This window comes from Lepisma saccharinum, chromosome 18, assembly GCF_977018435.1.
Source record: "Lepisma saccharinum chromosome 18, izLepSacc3.1, whole genome shotgun sequence".
Classification (NCBI taxonomy): domain Eukaryota; kingdom Metazoa; phylum Arthropoda; class Insecta; order Zygentoma; family Lepismatidae; genus Lepisma; species Lepisma saccharinum.
Genome location: NC_139246.1, coordinates 14,487,783 through 14,509,169, shown reverse-complemented (window position 1 = coordinate 14,509,169; position 21,387 = coordinate 14,487,783). Strand labels below are relative to the sequence as shown.

Sequence of the window (21,387 nt, the reverse complement as noted above, 5' to 3'; positions counted from 1 at the left end):
TATGGAAGAAAATCCCCCCCAAAATTTTGATGGCGCACTATGCCCTATAATCTCCCCCTGTGGGCACCCCTGCGTTATCGTCCTGTTCATATGGATCTACACCGCAAAACGTCGCCTTTTCTCCATATCTTTTTCTGTCGACTGCGCAAAGAGCTTGAACATATGAAAAATTACCGCTATTTCCAGATGGTACGACATTGTCATTAATTTTATGCAATGTTACCGACATTTTACACAGTACTAACAAACGTACAGTTGGCGCAGGTGTAACGAACGCTACGTGGTGGGGATTTCCTTGCAGACGACAAGCAACTTAAAAGCCGATAACTATTCAACCGAGAGGAATAACGTTTCGTATAAAACATTATTAGGTACAAAACAATGGCGCTGCTTAAATACATACTTTACAACGTTTACTGTACACGTATGGAAGAATATTTTAGTTGTTTCAAATGTAAACACCGTGCACTCAGCATAGATGGTGTAACTCAACGCGTCTTTCATGCTGTATGCGTTATACATTGCTGGAGTAACACTCGGAAATCAGAGACAAAAACGCTCCTTTGGACACTCACAGATTATCTTCACATGGCGAAACGTTGCTCTGATTGGCTGTTCCACAGAATCCAGTCGAGGAAAGCAAGTAGCAATTAGAACATGTCCTATTCCTCCAAACCAGTCAAGCAGTCAGCCAGGCGACCATGATTGCTACCTAGAAAGTTAAGCCCCTATCACACGGAACTGGATTTCTATTTGGAATGCTCTAGTTGACGCTGGACTGGCTACCCATTTGCTAGTTTTCGCCTCACACGGTACTTGTTATACCGTACTTGTCGATAGTCTTTCGTTCCCATAATGGCGGCCGCGCGAGATGTAAACAACGTATCACTTCACACTTTTAAAATACGATAACTATCCAACCGAGAGGAATATCGCATCGCATTAAATGGTTTTAGGTAGAGAAGAACGGCGCTGATAAAATACATACTTTACAACGTTTACTATACACGTATGGAAGAATATTTTAGCTTTTTCAATTGTAAACTTGCCTTTCGTGTTGTATGCACTCGGAAGCCACAGACAAGAAAAGGCTACTTTACAAACTCACAGAATATCTTCACATGGCCAAACTTTGCTCTGATTGGCTGTTCCACAGAATCTAGTCGAAGAAGTTAGTAGCAATTAGAACATGTCCTATTCCTCAAAACCAGTCAAGCAGTCAGCCAGGCGGCCATGATTACTACCCAGAAAGTTAGTTCATCGCCAACTAACTAGAAATCCAGTTCCGTGTGATAGGGGCTTTAGTTCAGCGCCAACTAGAGCATTCCTACTAGAAATCCAGTTCCGTGTGATTCGGGCTTTAGTTTCTAATTTTTATCCTGTATTCTGACGTGTATGTTATATAAAATGTAAATTAATTATTTTATTTAATATTATCCATTCCATGAACATCTGCCGGAATGACACCTCACTGATAAAAATGCGCAAAATTTGTCGCAACTAAATCTCCCATAAATTCAATGCTGAAAGTTGGAAATCTTTAAATTCATGGTCGAAAGTTGGTCACCCTAAGGAAGGGGCAAGAAGGGTCTATGGCTTTCATGCAAGGAGTTTCTGAAGTGGGAGGCTAAAGTGAAGGCTGATAATATTCGGAAATGAATTATACTATGGATTTCATAGAACTATTACCGTTCCTCTTTGGCATATCTGGAAATGATATGGTTATGATTAGAATATCGGTGAACATAACTTTGACCTTGCCCTTTAAAAAAATATCATGTCCTCCAATAATGTATCGACAATCTGTTTTTGAAAAGTGACGTTTCATGTTGTCCGTTCTGTTGTATTAAAACTCATTTTCGGTTTCGGATCTTCGTTAACAGCTATTGGAACCACTTAGGTTAACAGCCGTGTGCTTTCTTTAACTTGCTTTGTTAAAAATGCGTTTTGGAAGGGATTTAGTGACCAGAGAATATCTGTCGCACGTGTCAAAACCATATGGGTTGCATAGAAAATGTTCAAAGATAAGTTTTCTTACTAATATATTAGTAATTAGTCCATCCTGACTGAGGTGTTGCCGTGGTTTCTTTTAGCCCCTACTGGTAATTGCTACTATTGAAATTTAACTACCTCCCGCTTCCTTGTCCCTTTCCAATCCTCTCATCCAGTGGCGTATCCTGAATATTTGACCTGGTTTACCACAACAACTTTTATTTACACTTGTGGCGAGTGGGTTCCAAATTTCGGGGGCAAGGTGCCAAAATTAGGGGGGAAGGGCACTTTACTTTTCCTTGGTACATAAGGTTTAGCATAGTGCGGGGGCAAAAGTGGTAAAAAGTGGGATGGGCAACTGCCCCCCTACGCCCCCCCTCACAATTGCCGCCACTGCTTATTTATATATATTTCTTAACACCCCTATCTATATAAATTGGATATAATAGAAAAACACAATGTTTTATACTTGCTGGCATGCAAGTAAAACAAAAACAAAAAAAAGTTAGAAACATTCAAATTTTCCGTCAATTACGATCACTGGAAATTGGGCCTGACATCCCTTCAGCACGGTATATTTCCCTTCATGTAGAAACACTGCCTCTACCAAGCGCGGCACAGAAATAGAAAGGGTGTTTTATGTCCACTTTATGCACATATAGGCTAATTGGAACTGGACTTACAGTTTCAAGTGGGATCCGAACCACTATGTGCCTCCACCGGGTATGGAACCCTGGATCCCTTGATTACAAGGCGACGACACAGAAACAGAAAGGAACAGGCAGTTTTCTCCCGGCAACGCTGTTTCCAGCGGTGGAACTGACCACACGCAGGCCCCGTGCTTTTAAATATCCACTCGCTTCGACTTTCTCGGCCTCCCCACGTACACTCATCTCTCTTAGTACTCCGGCAGTTTGTTATACAGCATATTTCCAGAAGAGGTACCTGTATAAAACACATCTTATTACTAACTTCGTTGTCCGTACAATCGTGGCGTACATAATTCAGTCTTTAAGTTCCTTAAATAGGCCTAGTGTACTTACATTCTGGTATAGAAGCTTATATAATATATAATAAGCAATTTATCATTAATTAATTAAAAAATACACAAGAAATAAAGGACAGAGTAACATGGAGAATATGCCACTGCTCTCATCCTACAAGCTATCAGCAGTCTCGATTAGCACAATTAGTACAAATGAGCTAAATTTATTAAATCAACCACTGAATTAAATCACTGAACTAGCTCTTTAGCAATCCACAGAATATTTACAGAGAAGGGAGACATTTTAGCTGAGTCCAAAAAGAAAAAAAACAACAACTTATGTATACTTAAGAGAAAAACTGAATAATTATCCTGCAACACTGACCTCGTCTATGAACTGGACAACTGACCTAGCAATGGGTAGCATGAGGGCAGTTGTTGCTGTGTTGGACAACCACATGGAGAGAAACATACTCACTCCCATAAATCCAGCCAGCATGCTGAAACAAGAGCAAGAAGCTATACAGTATGTAATATTTATACTCCAACCAGTTTCTTTATGTAAGATGATATGTTTGGAAACACTGCAATAAATGTAAACAAGTCCCAGATTCGTATTTTATGTAGAATTTTTCTTATTTTGCGTCGCTATTGTGACTTTTGGGCAATCGCGACGATAAGGATGAGTGATGCTTAGATAAAATCGATGAAGGGACGCTCACAAAGAACACCTATGCCGTGACTCGAACCCGTGAACTTGGGTGACGAATAGAAAGTCGATCCCTTAACGCGCTCGGCCACAGAGCCTGATGTATCACATTAGAATCCTGAGTCGCCAGCGGATTCACGGGGAGGGCGACAGGAACGATCGCCCCTCCAACTGTCAACTTCTTTTATATACAGGGTGCCTCATAAGTAATAGCGAAAAACTGACACAGGTGAAAGTACACGATAATATAAGCAAAAAAGTCTCAGTAAACATTGGTCCGCAAACGAGCTGTTTTCGAGATAATCGCGAATGTGTGATTACAAGCCGCCACTGACTTCATTGTTTGTAAACGTCGTCCTAGTTGGTAAAATGCTAATAATGTGTGCGATTGTGTGGTTACAAGCCGCCACTGAGCATTTTGTAAACACCGAGTGCTTTACTCCTTGCGCGGTCCGAGATTTGCTCTTTGTTTACAAAACAGAACATTTCCGAGAGGTGGCGTTGTATGGATAAAATCAGTGCACAGTCTAATCGTACTGTGGGAGTCACGTCAGTTGTGCTGCGTAGTGAAAATGGAACCTTACTGTATAATTAGCATTTGGTAATTTTTTTTGGTAATCAAAATGCATCACAAACCACCTCAACACTATGATTATACAGGGTGATTCTTAAATCACTATACATATCTGCATGAACAGGATTTATTGTACAAAATACAATATGTACTGAAACATTATATCACAATAGGACAGAAAATCAGTATAACTCAATGTGACCACCTCTCAAGTCTAGGGGCATACGCCAACAGCAGGGGTGCTCACAGGGGGGGGATTATTGCGTCATCGAGATTTTTTGGGGGGATTTTGTACCTTCAAATAATATAAAATTCAACATTTATATACACCATATTTAATCCATTAGATAAAGAAAATAAAGTGTTCAAGGATACTATCGAAAGGGTGGGGGGAGAAATATCCAACTCTTACATATTAGTCCTTAATTGACACGTGGGTTCTGGGAGGGGGTGTTTCTGAATTACACGTTGGGGGGGACAGTATCCAATTATAGGTCTTAGATTATGGCGGATATTTTAGTTAGTGGGGATTGAGCATTAAATTGAGGTGGGGTATCCAATTCTTGTGTATTACTATTGTCTTATACTGTTGTGAAAATTCTTGTGTGGAGACTGAGAATTAATTATTTTGGGGAGGCAATATCCAGTCTACAATATCAACAGTAAGTCTAAAATTGGCATGGAAATTTTTGTGGGAGGATTTATTATTAAATTTGAAGGTGGAGATAGGAAGCTCTTGATATAATGTTAAATCTTAGATTGTCAAGGGATTTCTGTACTGGGGAGAGAGTTGGAATATTATAGTTTGGAGACTGTATTTAGTGATATGGTATCCACATGTTTTTGACCCTAGACGTGCCAAAAGGGAAACAAAAGACTAACTATCTCGGGATCCTAAGAAATTACTAACACCCCATTAAATTAATATTCTTGAAAGCCTGCAAGGAAATGGATTAAAATTTCTTGCTCGCTTCGGTCGCAATTATATTTTGCGTGAATGCCTGTTTGACGCATTATGGAAGTGAATGTGAAGTTTTATACTATAGCTTGCATTACAAAACATAAGCAATATTCTCGATGTTAATTAATAACATCGCTCCTTAAGATATAATGCTTTGGTTAGTATACTGCTTAATTTAAAGCAGGTGCATCATTTGGAACAAAAATATATCGAATCCGCATTTCTAACTTCATGTCGCAGGAAAATTTTACTTTAACAAGTTACAATTGCACTGAAGATAAAATCAACTTAATTATTGTTATGAGTTACTAAAATATATTTATATATATATTTCAAGAAAACATTGGCGGGGGGTGGGGTGAGTTCTTTGAAAGAAAAACCGTATTATGTTATTGCCCTGAGCTTTAGAATTTCTAGCTAGGTTTCTGTAATGTCTCGCGAAACAGAATTGGTCATGTGGCTGGAGCTTGTTATTTGGTTTGGCAAGGTTGAATTTTCTATCTTTATCTTAGGTTGAGGAACAATTTGTGTTAAATACTCAAATTGTGAGTTTTATAAATCCACTCACAAACACTATTAATATGCATATTTACATAATTTAATTTACTACATTTAACCAATCAATGTGCAAGCATTAAGTTCTTTTTTCGAAAATCGAGTAATAATAAATATGGACAGTTTAACATGGTATTTCATTCAAATAAACATACGTTTTTTTATTATGTATTCAACAAAATATTTTGTTGGGATTATGATGAACGAATTTAGGGGCGGTCTTGAGTGATGGACACCCTGTTTATGGAGGAGGGGCAGATGAAGTGTGTTCAGTAAAGCTGAGAGAAAAGTTACTTTCGATAGACACGCTGTCTGTGGGGATTACGATGTGATTTGAGGGCAGGAATGATATGATTTTTGGGGTGGGGGGAGACACATGATATGATTTGGGGAGGATTGCGCCATTGGCCTTGGGGGGGAAGGAACCATTGACCAACAATCCACCACAGCCCGAGATACCTTCTCCAACATAGCTGGTGTAATCTCAGCAACTGCGGCCGTTGTGCGTTGTTTCAACTGGGCTGTGCTGTGGATCTTCACCTCGTACACCTTAGACTTAGACTCATATGGAAAAGTCTAAGGGGGCCACATCGAGGGGGGCCCACCTCCCCGTTGCAAAGCACGACCAATCCATCTACCGGTGAAAACTTCGTTTAGGTGATACGAACACGATGATGGCAAAATGGGGTGGTGTCCCATCCTGTTGATGCATAATAAGAAGCTTGGTGTGCCCCCAATGCACCGTGCTATGAGCCACAGTTGGTAGATGCCGGGATTATGGATACTGCATCGCCTGGTCGATGAGGTGGGGCTACTTCTGATAGCGTCCTGTACACTTTTTACAATTTGTGGTCTTACGGCTGGCCTACCAAGACGTTCTTCATCCACAACACTACATGTTCGCTTGAATTTGTTTACCAGGTTCTTAATAGCCAGCCTGGTTGGGCTTGGATTTCTGAATTTTCGAGAGAAGTCCGTCCGCACCTGTTCATACATCATTCCACGCATACGAGCACAAACAACGGCTGTCCTTCTTCTACTGTTAGCATTACTTCACATAACATGCAAAAGATATGTATTTTGTCACGATATCACTTAAATGTATAGTGACTTTAGAATCAACCTGTAATACACAAAGCACAGAAAATAATATAAATTAAAAGTATGTTCCCATTCAAAAATAATTAGAATTTTTAAATGGTCTTCTTATGAGGGGTGAAAATGGCCCTTTTTCCACTGTTCTAGGGGGTATCAGATCCTTTGCCATTCTAGTGTTAAAGCCGTAAATATACAGGAGTCTCCGGGAATGAATGGTGAGGTTTCATGAGGTCTATGTGAAGTATGTATTATGTGTAATGGATTGAAAGTGCTTTTATTTAAACAGTCACTCAAAAATATTACGAACGACATTAGTAAGTTGACACATGTCATAGCGATATTCAATTTTGGTCCACACTCTGGCAAGAACGTCTGGAGTAACGCTTATAGGCCTAATCGCTTGCCTGATTCTTTCCTTGTGGAGGTCAAGGTTATCGATTCTATCACTGTAAACCTCATTTTTGACATAGCTTCAGAAGAAGTAGTCTAGTAGAGTAAGATCAGATCTTCTTGTGGGCCATGGGACGGGTACACTTCTGCCAATCAACAGTTCTGGAAATGGACGATTCAACTATTCTCGCACATTATTAGCAATGTGGGGCGGTGCTCCATCTTGTTGAAAGAAGTTGATGTTAGTTTCAACAAAAAAAGAATGTGCCAAAAGTGATAAATTTAACACGTGACTTTATTATTACGACGACAACAATGACAGAAAATAAAAACATACGAACGCAATCTTTTTGAGTGACAGAATTAAATAAAAGTATTTTCAATCCATTACACATGATACATACTTCACAGAGACCTTATGAAACCCCAGCATTCATTCCCGGAGACCCTGTATAACATGGTCGTGTTTTTTTATTGGAGGAAGGTGCAAAGTGGGAGGAGCAGGATGGAAAGATGAGGGGACAGGGTGGAGAGTAGTGGAAAGACGAGCCAAAAATCCAATTCGGGTGAAAATTTTAACTTGGACCGCCCCTGCGCGCATGTGTGTAACAGTCCTTTGGATACTTTAATCACAGTGTTAACTCTACAATTTGCTCACCTTCGCACACCGGGTCCGACCAGTCGAATTACATTCAGAGCTATTCTTCGATGCAAACAACTCTCCTCCACAGCTATGGCCACCACAAGAGTGCCAAGGAAGAACATAATGGTGTTGTTACAATAGGCTTTGCACACAACCTTTGTTCCCATAACACCGAGAAACGGAAACATGATCAGAGGAATTAAGGCTGTGACGTACATATGGACGCAATCGGTCACCCAGTACATGGCCATCACCAGAACAACATAGGCGCAGCTGCTCGCCTGCAATGTAAAAAGCAGTTTTATAATGACGTAAGCAACAATTCTTATTTGTTGTATATATTTAGAATACACCCTATATAGTTTAATCAGATATGGTAGAAATAAAACAAATCAGCCATGGAAGTCAAACAAGAACAGAAGTTGTACAACTTACAATTTTCTGGCAATTTCCACATAATTTTTTTAATCTCTTACCCCCCCTGTATTTCTTTACCTAAAATAGGACCTAATTATTGAAAACAACTCGTTTGAACCAGTTTCCAAATTCAAGTACTTAGGAGTAATACTAACAAATGAGAGTGATATTAAGGCGAGGAAGGACAATTTCCCCTACGTCTTTCTCGCTGAGGCAGCTGCCGATCACTGGTGCCAACTTCGCTCTTTTGGAGCTAGATCTGGCTATTTCGTACACTCGTTTCACTGTGAACTGTGGCACCCGCTCTCTACGCTACCCCACCATGATGCCACCACTGGCTCCGCCCATAAGGATAAACCTTTGCCATGAGTGTACATTTTGCACGTGACGTGATATTCATATATAGGCTGCGTCAACCACACCCTCTTTCCTCCCCAGGTATTTTTATATATAGCGCTGTGGCTAAGGTGAAGATGACAATATTAAACTAGTGCATAATTGTCCCTCCTCGCGTTAAGGAGGAAATAAAAAACAGGCTTAATTCAGGAAATGCATGTTACTTTTTTCTCTTCATAAACTTTTGTCTTCTCGTTTAATATCTAAGAAACTAAAAGTTAAATATACGAAACAGTAATTTTTGCCTGTAATATTATATGGATGTGAAACTTGGTCCCTTACATTAAAAGAGGAACATAAATTGAGGGTATTTGAAAATAAGATCCTTAGGAAAATATTTGGGCCTAAAAGGGATGAGGAGACAGATGAGTGGAGAAGATTACATAATTTAGAAGTACATAATTGTATTCATGTCCAGATATTATTAGAATGATTAAATCAAGAAGACTTAGGTGGGCAGGCCATGTGGCACGAATGGGAGAGGAAAGAAGAGTTTACAGGATTCTTGTTGGGAAACGTGATGGTAAGAAACCAGTAGGAAGACCAAGACGAAGATGGAGGGACAACGTTGAGATGGACCTAAAGGAAATTCGTAGGAATGCAAAAGAGTAAATAGATCTTGCTCAGGATAGGGAGAGGTGGAAGGCCTGTGTTGCTGCAGCCATGAACCTTCGGGTTCAAGAAGGCTAGAGAGTTAGTTAGTTATTTAAAATAGGACCTACATTTACCTGCACCACGGGAAATTTTTCATTACGTAGCAACAATGCCTCCGCCAAGTGCGGCACCAAAAGATGGAAACTAGAATAGCAGTTTTCTTCCTCCAAGTTTGCAGCGGAGGAACTGACGCCTGTAAGTCGCATGTTTTTCAATAGCCACTTTTCGACTCTGATCGTCGGAAGGGTGGGATGGAGAACGATCAGTGGCGTACATAAACCAATCTTTCAAGTTATTTAAATAATTTACTTAAATTCATTTTTAGAAGGTTGTTTTAATAGTTGACATAATGCAGGGTGTTTACAAAGTCCGTGCAATACTACAAACAGTTGCATTTTCACAGCGAGAAGTAAAAATGCACTCAAATAAGAATCGCTCATCAAATTATGATTCGTACTGCCATCTGCCGTTGTAGACCCACTAGCGGCCACCAGCAGCGCAACGTTCACAGAAGTCCAAAATGGCGTTGATACAACCCGAGAAAGCATTTTTCCCACCCAAATGACCAGACTTGACCCCATGTGACTTCTTCATGTGTGGTTACGTGAATTTAGGAGGGCATGCCATTCTTATCACAAGACTTTCAGGATATGCGATTCCGCAACAAAGATGCCATTGCCAGAATCACCCATGGTGTGCTGTGTCGGGTATGGAGTGAAATGAACTGAAGGTTAGATTTGTGCCGTGTTACCAAAGGTGGACACATTGAATAGTCTTAAGATATGAAATCATAATTTGGTGATTTTGTCTTTCATTTTGAAAATGTTTCACCACTTTGTGAACATGGTGTATATAATGAGCAATTACTCCGTAAGTACTGCGGGACGGTATGGGTTCGAGTCCGCCTTGATTCAGTCTCTGGGTTCTCGGCCTGTGTATAGGACCGGTGGCAACCCACCATCGTGAGGAAATTGGGGAGCTACGAGTGAGTAGCGTAACCCGGTCTGAAAAATCTCCTATAACGACTGAGGGTTCGACGTGCTGACCCCACGTTACCCCCATTACCGGTTGAAGATCTCCACACCTCTAGGTAGGATTGTCGGAGGGAGACTGGCAGTTGGGAGATAGGCCAAGGCCCTTCCAGGGCTGTAGAGCCAAGGGTTATTGTTACCCATGTATTAGAGATAAATTTATTTGAAAAATATATGAGAAAAAAGTTAGTTTGTCGGTGGTAAACGCGGGAGCATGGAGAAGACGCCACTGATACCAAACATGCGTTTGGCAATAACAACCTGCAGATCACTAAGTGACGCTAACAGTACTAGAATAGTTGAAGTAGTTGGTTATAGCAACGGATTTATATAAAAAATCACAGGTCTGTCGTAAGTTCGATTCACACCACTGGTAAAAGAGATTTCACATGAAGGCGAGAGAAGAAATACTTTCTCGAAACGTAGTGTTATAATAATAACTATAGTTTAAAGCACTAGACAATGGATACTATCCAATTAACATTGCATTCTAATGTAGTAGAATAAACCACAGATACGCGTTTTATAGGCAGATATTGAACTCAGGATGAGTAAAGAAGCAGGTATTCTCCAGTATCTAGTCTTTACATTGATGTACGATACGCACAATCACTTTATTTCCTAACTGCTGACACTGCCAAAGCCCGCACGACAGTTTGTTTGCAAACATACCTCCCGGACACTGCCTCTGGTGACGTCACGATTCGCCAAACGCTTATAAATACAGTAGAGCGTCGATTATCCGAACGTCGGTCAACCGAACGACCGCTTAACCGAACTGTGTACTCGCTCGCACCTGTTACTCTCCCACCCTACCGTCCATCATCCCCCTCACTCCCAAACCAAGTTTCCCACAGTAGTCGCCGCACTGAGCCACCGCTGGCGGAACATTGCTTCTAATGGGGCCTTCATAAGGCGCTGCTGACCGGCCAAGCCGCCAGTCGCTGTGTTTCAACAATCAGCACACTTCTGTCGGTGTATGTATTGTTCATGCAAAATGCGTATGTAATATGTACATATTTTTGTTTAATAAACTGTACCACATACTATATATTCCTACTAAAGTTGCCTTTGTACGTTACTTTGTAATACTTAAAGAGATGCCTGTTTTTATGAATAAATTTAATGTACAGTACTTCTTTTTGGCAAATAAACATGTACAGTTCGATTATCCGAACAAACCAGTTTTCCGAACACCCATGTCCCCCAATTACTTCGGATAATCGACGCTCTACTGTAGTTTGGTTCAGAAGTGAAATCAAAAAGCGCGAGTAGCGCCTCTCAGCGGACAATTCAAGAACTTCTTGCAGACAGTAATTCATAGCGTAAAAGGTTTGATGTCAAAGTTCAAGATATGCTTATAATACGTTCATCTGTGCATAAACATTCTAATGTTATTCTTTCTCTACACGCACACGAAGACAGATCTGTACTTACCCTACTAGGGTGTGCAGTAGCTACAGGCATAAGGATGATGGGGATGAGAAAGGTTAAGATAGTGTCCTTGAAAGCAAATAGAATCCGCAACGTTTCTCGCGCTCTCGCTAGGAACGTGATTTCTTCTGAAGTTGCGGGGGTTTCCTGGTCGGACATTATACACAGTTCACACTAGCAGATGAGGCACCTACAAAAGTAGCTGCAACAAAAGAAATACTTTATTCACTTGTGAGCAAATAATTTATATATTTCTAACGTACGGCGCATGCCCACTATGACGATTGGCTTCGCCGTCTGCTTCCCCCGGTTGGTGTAGAGGCGTGCATCAGTCTGGTTCGACGCCTATAGCCTGACAAGTTAAGTCCCGATATGCGCAGATCGCTGTGGAGCACTTCTTATTACGTCATCCTCCCCACCACTCTTCTACGTACTGGTCTGGCCTTGAGACTACGAGTGATGCCAACTCGACAAAATTAAGCTAAAACAAATATGACAAACTATTTTTATTGTGTAGATTGTTTTATCAGTTTATCAGTGGTTCATTTGATTTAATCCGGTCTTTAAAAATGCGTGCTTACAAGGCGACGACGCTGCCACTGCGCCATCGGGGAGTTCAATTTTTAAAAGAAGGAAAAGAGTCATTGGCGAAAGGTGAGCTGAAGTTCTGTACTCCGACAGGTAGAAAACAGCCCAGGAAAAAGCGAATACAAATTTCATTGAAAATCCTCAAACCATTCCGCTCCCTCCAGGTTGCAACACTACGAATCAACGTCGCTGCTGAGAATGTAGTGTGGAAATGTGGTGTGAGCTGCGCAACAGCTATTTGCAGCGTTTTGTTTTTAAACTTGTCCAGTTATAGTTCACAGCACGCGTGAAATACTCCGTGAAAATGTATCACGATGAAGATGAGCTTTTAGCAGCATCTTCTGTAATTGTCATTGCAAGTGTCCACGGAGATTTTGGGTTCGTCCGAGTCTAAAAATTTGGTTTCCTTTTCCCGCTTGTATTCTCTTGCAAACTGGCTTAGCGAATTCTAAATTTTTCGTTCAACTTCTTCTTTAGTGCCAAATGAAACAGCATCCCACTAACAAGTTCAAATTTTTATAGTCCTCCAATCTGCAATCTCATAGCTGAGGACGATCATGGTACATTTCTATTAATGTTATGACTTCTGAGTTCGTCCACTCCGTGACATTTGTTTGGCTATGTCTATCGGCCTTGCCGACCGGCATAGTGGGGACGCGCCTTAATAAGGGGGAAAATTCCACAATACCAATTATATAGTGAGACCAGAAGCAAACGAACCTGCGCAGAAAGGTGTGTCGTTTGCATCATACTCGCGCATGGAGGAGAGGGGTAGAGTGGAAAGGACTTCATCGTTGTCCGAGCTTAACAGATGGAGGGGAAGATGCGCGGAACGTTCTGGCCGAAGGTTATTTTCTTTGTGGTCGTTCTATATAAGCAGATTTTTGTTCAATTGGGACATTCCATGAAAAATGGTTGTGGTATGCAATTGTGATGGGTTTATATGTGAGGGTGGGTTGTGCATTATAATTTAGAATTTTTGAGGCACTGGGTGTAGCATTTAGTCGGACGCGAAACTGAATAGGAGGAAAATCTGTTTTGTTTACAATGGGATTCAGAATTTCCTCTATAGATGGCGGTAGTATATATGTGCCTTCAATAATTTGTCTAACCTTACGGTAAGAGAGATTATCGTTCGCCATTCGCTCCTGTATTTGTTGCTCTCTTTGCCACGTTGGACAATTTTTATCAAGAGCTGAATGAGCTCCTTGGCAAGTAGAGCATTTAACTGGTAGGTTACAGGAGGAACCATGCTTATTGTCTCCGCAGGTTGCGCATTTTGGTTGGGAACGGCACTGAGTTGCCGTGTGTGCATATCTGAAACATTGTCTACACTGAAGAACAGCTTTCTACCTGGGATTAACTTCATGTATCATGCTATTTATGATTATTTTTGGGGGAAATTATACGCCCCAAAAATGTGAGACTTACAAGTTTTGTATCTCGTAGCAAAAATGATCCATCATTTTTCCACAACTTCATTTTCATACGTTTGACATCAATGACTGGGATAGGCGATTGAACGCCATCCAGTACATCCTGTTCGCTAACATCATATTCTATCCCGTACACTAGTCCTTCTCGTTGAAGTAAAGATTGCGGTATGCGAGATTTGATCGAGAGCTCAGCTTGGAATTTCGTATTTTTGATGAAATTGTTCGCCTCCGGAGCGGATTTGAACGTAATTCTAACTCTATTACGACCACATTGATCAATATGCTTCACTGGTATTTCTGCCTTCCTAAATTTATTTCCTAGGCTTCCCCCAGCTAGATTTCCAATATTCTTCCCTATACCCACTATCAAGACAATGTATGGGCCAGGACTGTTGAGCTCATATAAATTCTGAGGAGAGGAGATCCTTTTGGTCTGAGACTTGTGTTTTTGGGTCATTGATCCTTCTTGTGAATTATTACATTGATTCTCTTCACTATTAATGTTTATCCACTTCGATATATTGCGCTGGAGAAGGAGGAGCATGGGGATCCATATTACTAACATTAACACTAGCATTTTCATGCATTAATGCAGCATTATGACAATCGTTTGAGTCTTCCATTTGGACTCTGTTTGTAGACCTTAAATGGCCTTTTACTTCTTATATTCACTTATATCCACTTCTCGAAGATCTAAATCACACGCGACGCTTGAATATAATATAATAATAACTTTTGTTTAATTGTCACAAAATAAACACAATTTCAGTCACTTTCACGCAACATAATATTGGTCTTTATTGTTTTTCAATTACTTTCATTTTGTGAAAGAAAGAGGGGTACAATACACTACGAAGAATATAATCGATACTGCTGCAAGATATCCATTCCAAAGACCACATTTTATATAGTTGTCGAGTTAATAATTATACAGTGAATCTCCGTAAGATTAAAAAAAATGGAAAAATATTTTCCAAACTAGCCTGCAACCAAGATCTTAACTGAAAATACATAACACACATTTTGCTGAATTCAATTAAGTCTGAATATATCTAATAACAAGGAACATCTACAATAACTTGCAACATTACTTACTTCCTCCAATTCAAACCATTAGCTATCTTATCAAAGATAAACGGACGTAAATACTAATTACTAATATTTGAAACAAGTCATCATCACGGACGCTGTTACTCTACTCTAGATAATTCTTATTTTTCTTATCACTACATTCTGGTTAGCACAAAGGTGACAAAATTAGTTTTCAAAATTTACAGGATAAAGGTTAGTCACAGACTGAAAGAACGCTTTCATTGGTCATCGCTCTTGGCAGCGCTGACATCACAAGAGTAATGAGAGAAATTGCCAATGCTTCTATGCAACAGGGATTCAGTTTCCTACCATCTTTTAATGTATGAAAAACACAAGGAGGTATTGATTCAAGGTTAATTGTTAATAGTCCAGGAAACGAAGGCAAAAAAAAAATAAAAAAAATAGGAGGTTGTCGGTATTAATTATGGTAAAGCTGAATTTTGGTGTATTGTTAGACCATCATAAGAGATGTATTTTTCCAAAAGTCCCCACCCCTCCCCTCGTAGCTTTCCCCCTACGAACCCCCCTGAACATTTGTATATGCAATGAGGTGTCCCGGGTTCCAATCCCGGCCTGGGCTTGGATGTTTGTGTGTGTCCATTCATCAATTTCATCCTATCATCACTGACCCCCATCTTTGCAAATTAGCCAAAACTGGCACAAAAAGCAAATCAACCAATCAATCAATCGATATGCAACATTTTATGAAAACGTCCATATCTCTGAAACTAGTGGACATATCGAGACGTTCCCTGTTTTTAATTTCAGTGACAACATTAGTACTCTCTATAAATTTGGCTCTCTTCATGTTTTAAATATTCCCCATGGTTTTTGAGCAATTTTAAGATAAAATGAAAAAAATGAAAATGTTTATACTTACTTTTTTTCATTTTGGCACTGTATTTTTGTTACGAATCGTAATATTGGAAAATGATCCGAATAAAAGTTGTAGAGTATAAAATTATCTTTCAAAGCTTGCTACTAAAAATTCGCCCTGTAGAGAGTAAAGTTTGACTGCGCGCGTGTGCTTTCACTCGCTATGTGCTCTCCCCTACTCTCGCTGCGTTCCGCAAAAATGCACGCATTTTGATGTTTTTTGTTGATGTGCTGTAGCCATTTTAGCCCATGTGCTGTAGATGGATAGTATATACAAATTTAATTGTCTTAATTTGAAAATATTAAAATGTCCTCTATGCAAATATTTGCATTTCTTTCCTCAGAAAAATATCATTCTTGTCTGCCAATCTCATATTGTTGAACTCTGTACATGATTGTTTCACATACTTTTTCGTAGCTTAGTTACACTCTGCACCGGAAATCCGCGGAGCACTACGGTAGAGGAGGGGAGAAAGCGAATGGACGTAACAAAACAGTGTACGCTGCTGCAAACAGCTGGTAGCTGAGGCTGAGTCTTATGATGTGTCTTGTGATTTTTCTACGCTGGCTGTTCCAATGTTTTTTTGTTTTTTTTCGTAGCATCTTGTTAGTTGGAATTGTTTTCTCGCCCATCCCTCTATTTTTACGGAGTGACTATCTTCACCAGGTGGTGTAGCTAGCTTTTGAGCTATTTTCACCAGATTTTAAACTCTGCGCGTCAAGTTAACTTTTCAGCAGGTTTTCGCGTAGATTCATACGTACGAGCAGAATATAGTTCCGCCACAACTGCATACTTGCAAGATAACAGTTATTTAATTTGTAATATACAGACAAAATAATACATCCATTACAGGTACGGACTTGATCGGTTGCAATCAGTGTGCAGACGAACTTGGATCCGTAGATTCGCCAACTGGGATGTCTATAGCGCGGAAGAAGACCTTAAGCTCAAGAGCGAGTCGAGCGAGACTGAATACGTTGCAGAGCTAGCGGAATCCGTGATAGCAGTGTTGCACATCCCTCTATTTTAACCCTATGTTTATCGTGATTCATTCTAATCGTGCTCTACAAGGGCGAGAATGGCTGAATCGAGGTCTCCTGTTCAGCGCGCAGTTATTCCCGAGTGTTATTTTGGGCATCATCCGAAGGTAAAAGATAGCTCTTCAAGTTGTTTTAAATATGGTATACCTCCTTACGGCAACAAGACCAAAATTAAACAGGGAGTGAGGAGATATACCGTCAATGTGCGCACGAATTGTGTCTCGGGGGTTGAATGATTTGCAGTTTGAGTTTAGGAGGATGAAATGCTTGTTGTCGGACGACAAAAGAATCTCCGCGGTATTGAAAGGTATCGCCATGAGAAGAAACATATTATTTGGAAGAAACGTGCGTCAACGCGGGGCGTACATTGAATAAAGCGTGGGAGGATACCACCATGCAATCCACCGCCAGGGCTGAAAGCAACCGACGGGAAAGGGGGAGGGCGAGGCTTATTGTTTCACCAACTGGCGATAATATGAGTAGCAAATTGTACCTCAAATCGTACTATTGCATATTTATATTTTTACTGCTGGTGGGTTTCTTGTTCCCTTCCTGTATATTACTTGTGAGGCGATGCATTGCTCTCTCTACATTTTGCTTTGACTAGATTTTATCTTTCAGATTTATTAGACGAGTCAGGTTTTGTCTAAGTTTCGCAGTTGGTTTGAACCCTTTTCTTAGGCTCTGTACTTTTAACTAGTAAATTGTGCGATATACTGAAATATATCGGTTCGTGGTCTGATTCCAGAACACTTATTGCCAGCGGCGGCTCAAGGGAGAGAGCCGCCGTGCCATGGCACTACCCTCAGAAGAAATGCATACATAGCCCAAGTATTGTTAAATTAATACATTGATAGTTTACAGACAAGGAGATTCGAATCTTGCAATCGGTCAAGCTGACGTGACGACCGCCCCAACCACAGACTAGATATGAACAGCCCCAACCTCCTCACTGCATCGCCAGCTGTTTCGTACCCTCGACGAGGCAGCGGTCCGCGCCACGCAAGAGCTGGCCAAACCAAGTTGAAAGACGTGAGAAGTCTCAGCGAGTAACATTTCCACCATGAACCGGGAAGAAGGTGGCAGGGGGTGGTGTTAGCCAATGGGGTTAGCCCATAAGACACCACCCGTGCCCGTTTTCGCTTTGGCACAGCGAGGGAACTTTCGCAGTGTTGACACAGTTTCCATCTTCAGAGATAAGTCGCTAAATACAACGGATTTGTAAGACCCGTTGACGAAGTAATTCATGAAAAAGTTATTATCTACTTTTCTGCCAACTTTTGGAGAAACGAACCTAGCTGAACATTTTGATAATAGATAGTTGCGCCTAGAGGGCCATCCAGACTTTTTAAAAATATAAAAGTAAAAAATCCTATGGTGATGCGAGTTTCCTTTGGCATTTCGACAATTTCTTTTTACATCAAATGTCTAGAATATTTTCAACATCCAGTTGGAATACGTGTGCATGGGGGAGGAGAAGGTGAAAAGATTTGTTTTCCCTTCCTCTTGAAATTGTGTTTTTAGTGAAGTGTCCTGTAGTGTATAAAGATAGGTTAGTGAGTGAAGATGAATCGTATTAGTGTGTTATTACTTAAACCCACACTGTTTTCCACGTTACCAAACGAGGATAAACATCTTGGCCAGTGGGGCAACCTCAAGGAGGGAGCGGGGGCATTGCGGAGGGGTTTTTTTTTTTTTCGATTTCTTGATTACGTTGGCACTACCCATCATACTTGCCGCCGGCCGCCACTGCTTATTGCAACTGGTCCCATTACCAGGTGTACATTTTTTGTCAATACTACATCAAGCACAGAGCCTCCCAGATGGCGCAGTGGTAGCGTCGTCGCCTTGTAATCAAGGGGTCCCGGGTTCGATACCCGCTGGAGGCACATAGTGGTTCGGATTCCACTTTAACCTGCAGGTCCAGTCCCGATTAGCCTTACAGTGCATAAAGTGGACTTAAAACACCAAATAAATAAATCAATCAACATCAAGCACGTCGGGTATACTTATATTTCTTTGGAAGTGTGTCCATTTCTTGGGAGCATTAATACTTATTCCTCTATTTTCTGCATATGTTTTTGGTTTATCTCCTGCTCGATTTTGGCGTCCGGTATTCCAGCTTCTATGTTTTAAATTGAGGTCCTTACCTGATTTTTAAGTGCAAATATTATTTCATAATATCGTACATGAATTTGTACAGGTGGTTGTTTGTATTCTCCTGCTACAATTTGCTCCGATCTGAGTATAGTGTACAGATTTTTATTACATCCACCTCCAAATGTATTAAGATTTGTACTGTTTCTTCCTGTGACGGAATATCATTTTTTACCAATAAGCCTCCTTCTTGCTTTTTTATTCTGTACCTTTTCTATATAATATGTAGTTTCAAAATTGCTATATATGACAATAATCATAAAATACGTAAATCGTTCACCATTTCCATTACATTAATTAAGAGGTATAGTCGACGCGCTAGGTACGTTAACGACCGGCTAGCTTTGAAGTCCACGGAACAAGCCCACCAGCTCCAACAATCACATTCAACGCACAGTGTTGCCACACATCTACTCTACGCCACCTTGTCCCTCCGCGCACAAGCACCTTCCCACGGTCTCCACATTGAAGTTGCAAAGTACGGCAACAGCGCAGTCATGTGACTGAGACTCCACGTGGAGTAGACGAGCAGAATGACAGCTGCGCCCATTGGCTGAAGGTTGAGTGTGATTGGACGAAAACAATCCCCCCTTGGGCACGCCACACATGTTCAATGTGTGCTGCAAGTATTTCAGGTATCTGCCTTTGGTTATTTGAAGCAAAGTTTAATACCTTGAAATACATTACTGCAAGTAGCTTATTATTTTTGTAGGGATATTGGATTGTGTTATTGGATAGTGTTAAGTAGGAATGAAGGTACATCTTAGCGGTTTATTTTCTAGTATTCTAACCAAGGAACTAAATCTTGTTTGTGACATTATATACAGCGTGTTTCTTATCATCTTTTGAGTAAATGCGCATGCTAAGTTCAGTAATTTATTGTAACCTGTAGCTTAGGCAGCCATATTTGTTGAAATGCGCATCCACTTCTACCTTGGAACAAACAACTTCATGTATCATGGAATATGTTCATATCGGCATTAATTTATGTCGTCTTCATTCCCTTTTGCACGAAGTACTTTATCACTGCACGGTGCTCAATCTTCTCAATTGTGCATTACACTAACACCTGCTCTGCTGTTTCTACCTCCTGGCGCATCACTGCCGTCATCTGTCAACCATTGAACAAAGAATTCTATTTCCTAAACAGTATACAAGATATGGTTACATAGAACGATTATTATTTTATGTATACGGATAAAAGTAGTCAACCTACTTTCGGAGGTATGCGCTTATGCCCTGGTACCTGAAAATTAACCCAGGGCGTCAGTTCTGTGAATTTTTTACGGATTCCCCCGCTTTTCTTTGATTCATCCTTTATTTTCCATTTTTCATTACAATAATTCACTGTGACATTGCCAAGAATGCTCCAGTGTGAAGAACCAAATTTGTTCGGTTTTCCTGAACAAAGTTGGTTTTACATCATTCTACAAGGTAAGAAGATTAAGATAAAGGTTAGAAATAGTAGGAAGTAAATATGTGTTAGTGTTTAACATTAATATTATTTATGATCACAGATACGAAATTACATAAGTGTGTAATTGGGTGGGTAATGTTTTCTTAGGATAAGTTTTATTGTGTGTCGTGTGCATTAGTGTTCATGGATGAGATGAGGAATAGACATTAACACGATTCTATGAATGTTAAGCATGGTCTATGTTCTAGTCTGTTATTTTTGAGATAGTGAGAGTATTATTGGCTTTGAGATGTACATATTAATACTAGGAAGGGAAATGAAAGAACGAGTGGTACCTGATGCAAGGAGACTTGCGGGAGACCATCAAGAGTTGGTCGGACTGGGATGAACATCGGTACGACGGTTGGTACCTGGGACATCATCAGGAAGGAAAGAAGTAGGGAGATTTCCTGGGAAGTATCGGGTACATTAGTACGTTCGGTAGTGGAAATACGGAGAATTGTCAAGAATCAGTGAGAGAAGTTTGCAGAGTGTTTAGTAACGAGAATAAAGAAGGGGTGTAAGATTACAGTTTAAGAAAGAAACGAAAAAGAAAAATCTGGGTTAAATTCGGTTGGATCCTGGGTCGAGTCCTTGCAGTGTTATCCTTTGCCTTTCTCCGGGGAGGCGTAACCTTTTTTTGTTTCTGGCGTATCACTGTCTTGTGTATTAGTGTCTCCTTCTTGATGTTCTTGTGATAGGTTCTGCTTCATTATCCTCTTGGTGATCTTAGTCCGAAGGAGGGATGTCCTGTTGTTGAGTTTGTCGAAGGTGGATTATTTGTGATCTTCTGGGGGGTATATTACATTCCGGAGGTAGGGGTTGAATGGGGAGGTGAGTGATGCCGGATTTGAAGAGGGAATGTTCCTCTTTCGACACCAGGTTTGTTAAGTCGTTTAGTA

General features: G+C 40.5%; 1 protein-coding gene across 1 annotated transcript in view; it reads right to left on the bottom strand.

Moving 5' to 3' along the window:
* LOC146002670 (solute carrier family 13 member 2-like) overlaps window positions 1–15,101 on the bottom strand; it is a 101,365-nt gene extending 86,264 nt beyond the window's left edge. Inside the window, exons 1-4 of the mRNA XM_083140634.1 lie at window positions 14,959–15,101; window positions 11,843–12,041; window positions 7,923–8,188; window positions 3,363–3,477 (exon numbers count right to left, since the gene is read on the bottom strand). Of these exons, the coding sequence (XP_082996760.1) occupies window positions 3,363–3,477; window positions 7,923–8,188; window positions 11,843–11,998 (537 nt within the window). The 5' untranslated portion in view covers window positions 11,999–12,041; window positions 14,959–15,101. The remainder of the gene's footprint in view (window positions 1–3,362; window positions 3,478–7,922; window positions 8,189–11,842; window positions 12,042–14,958) is intronic.
* Between the last annotated feature and the right edge of the window lie 6,286 nt (window positions 15,102–21,387).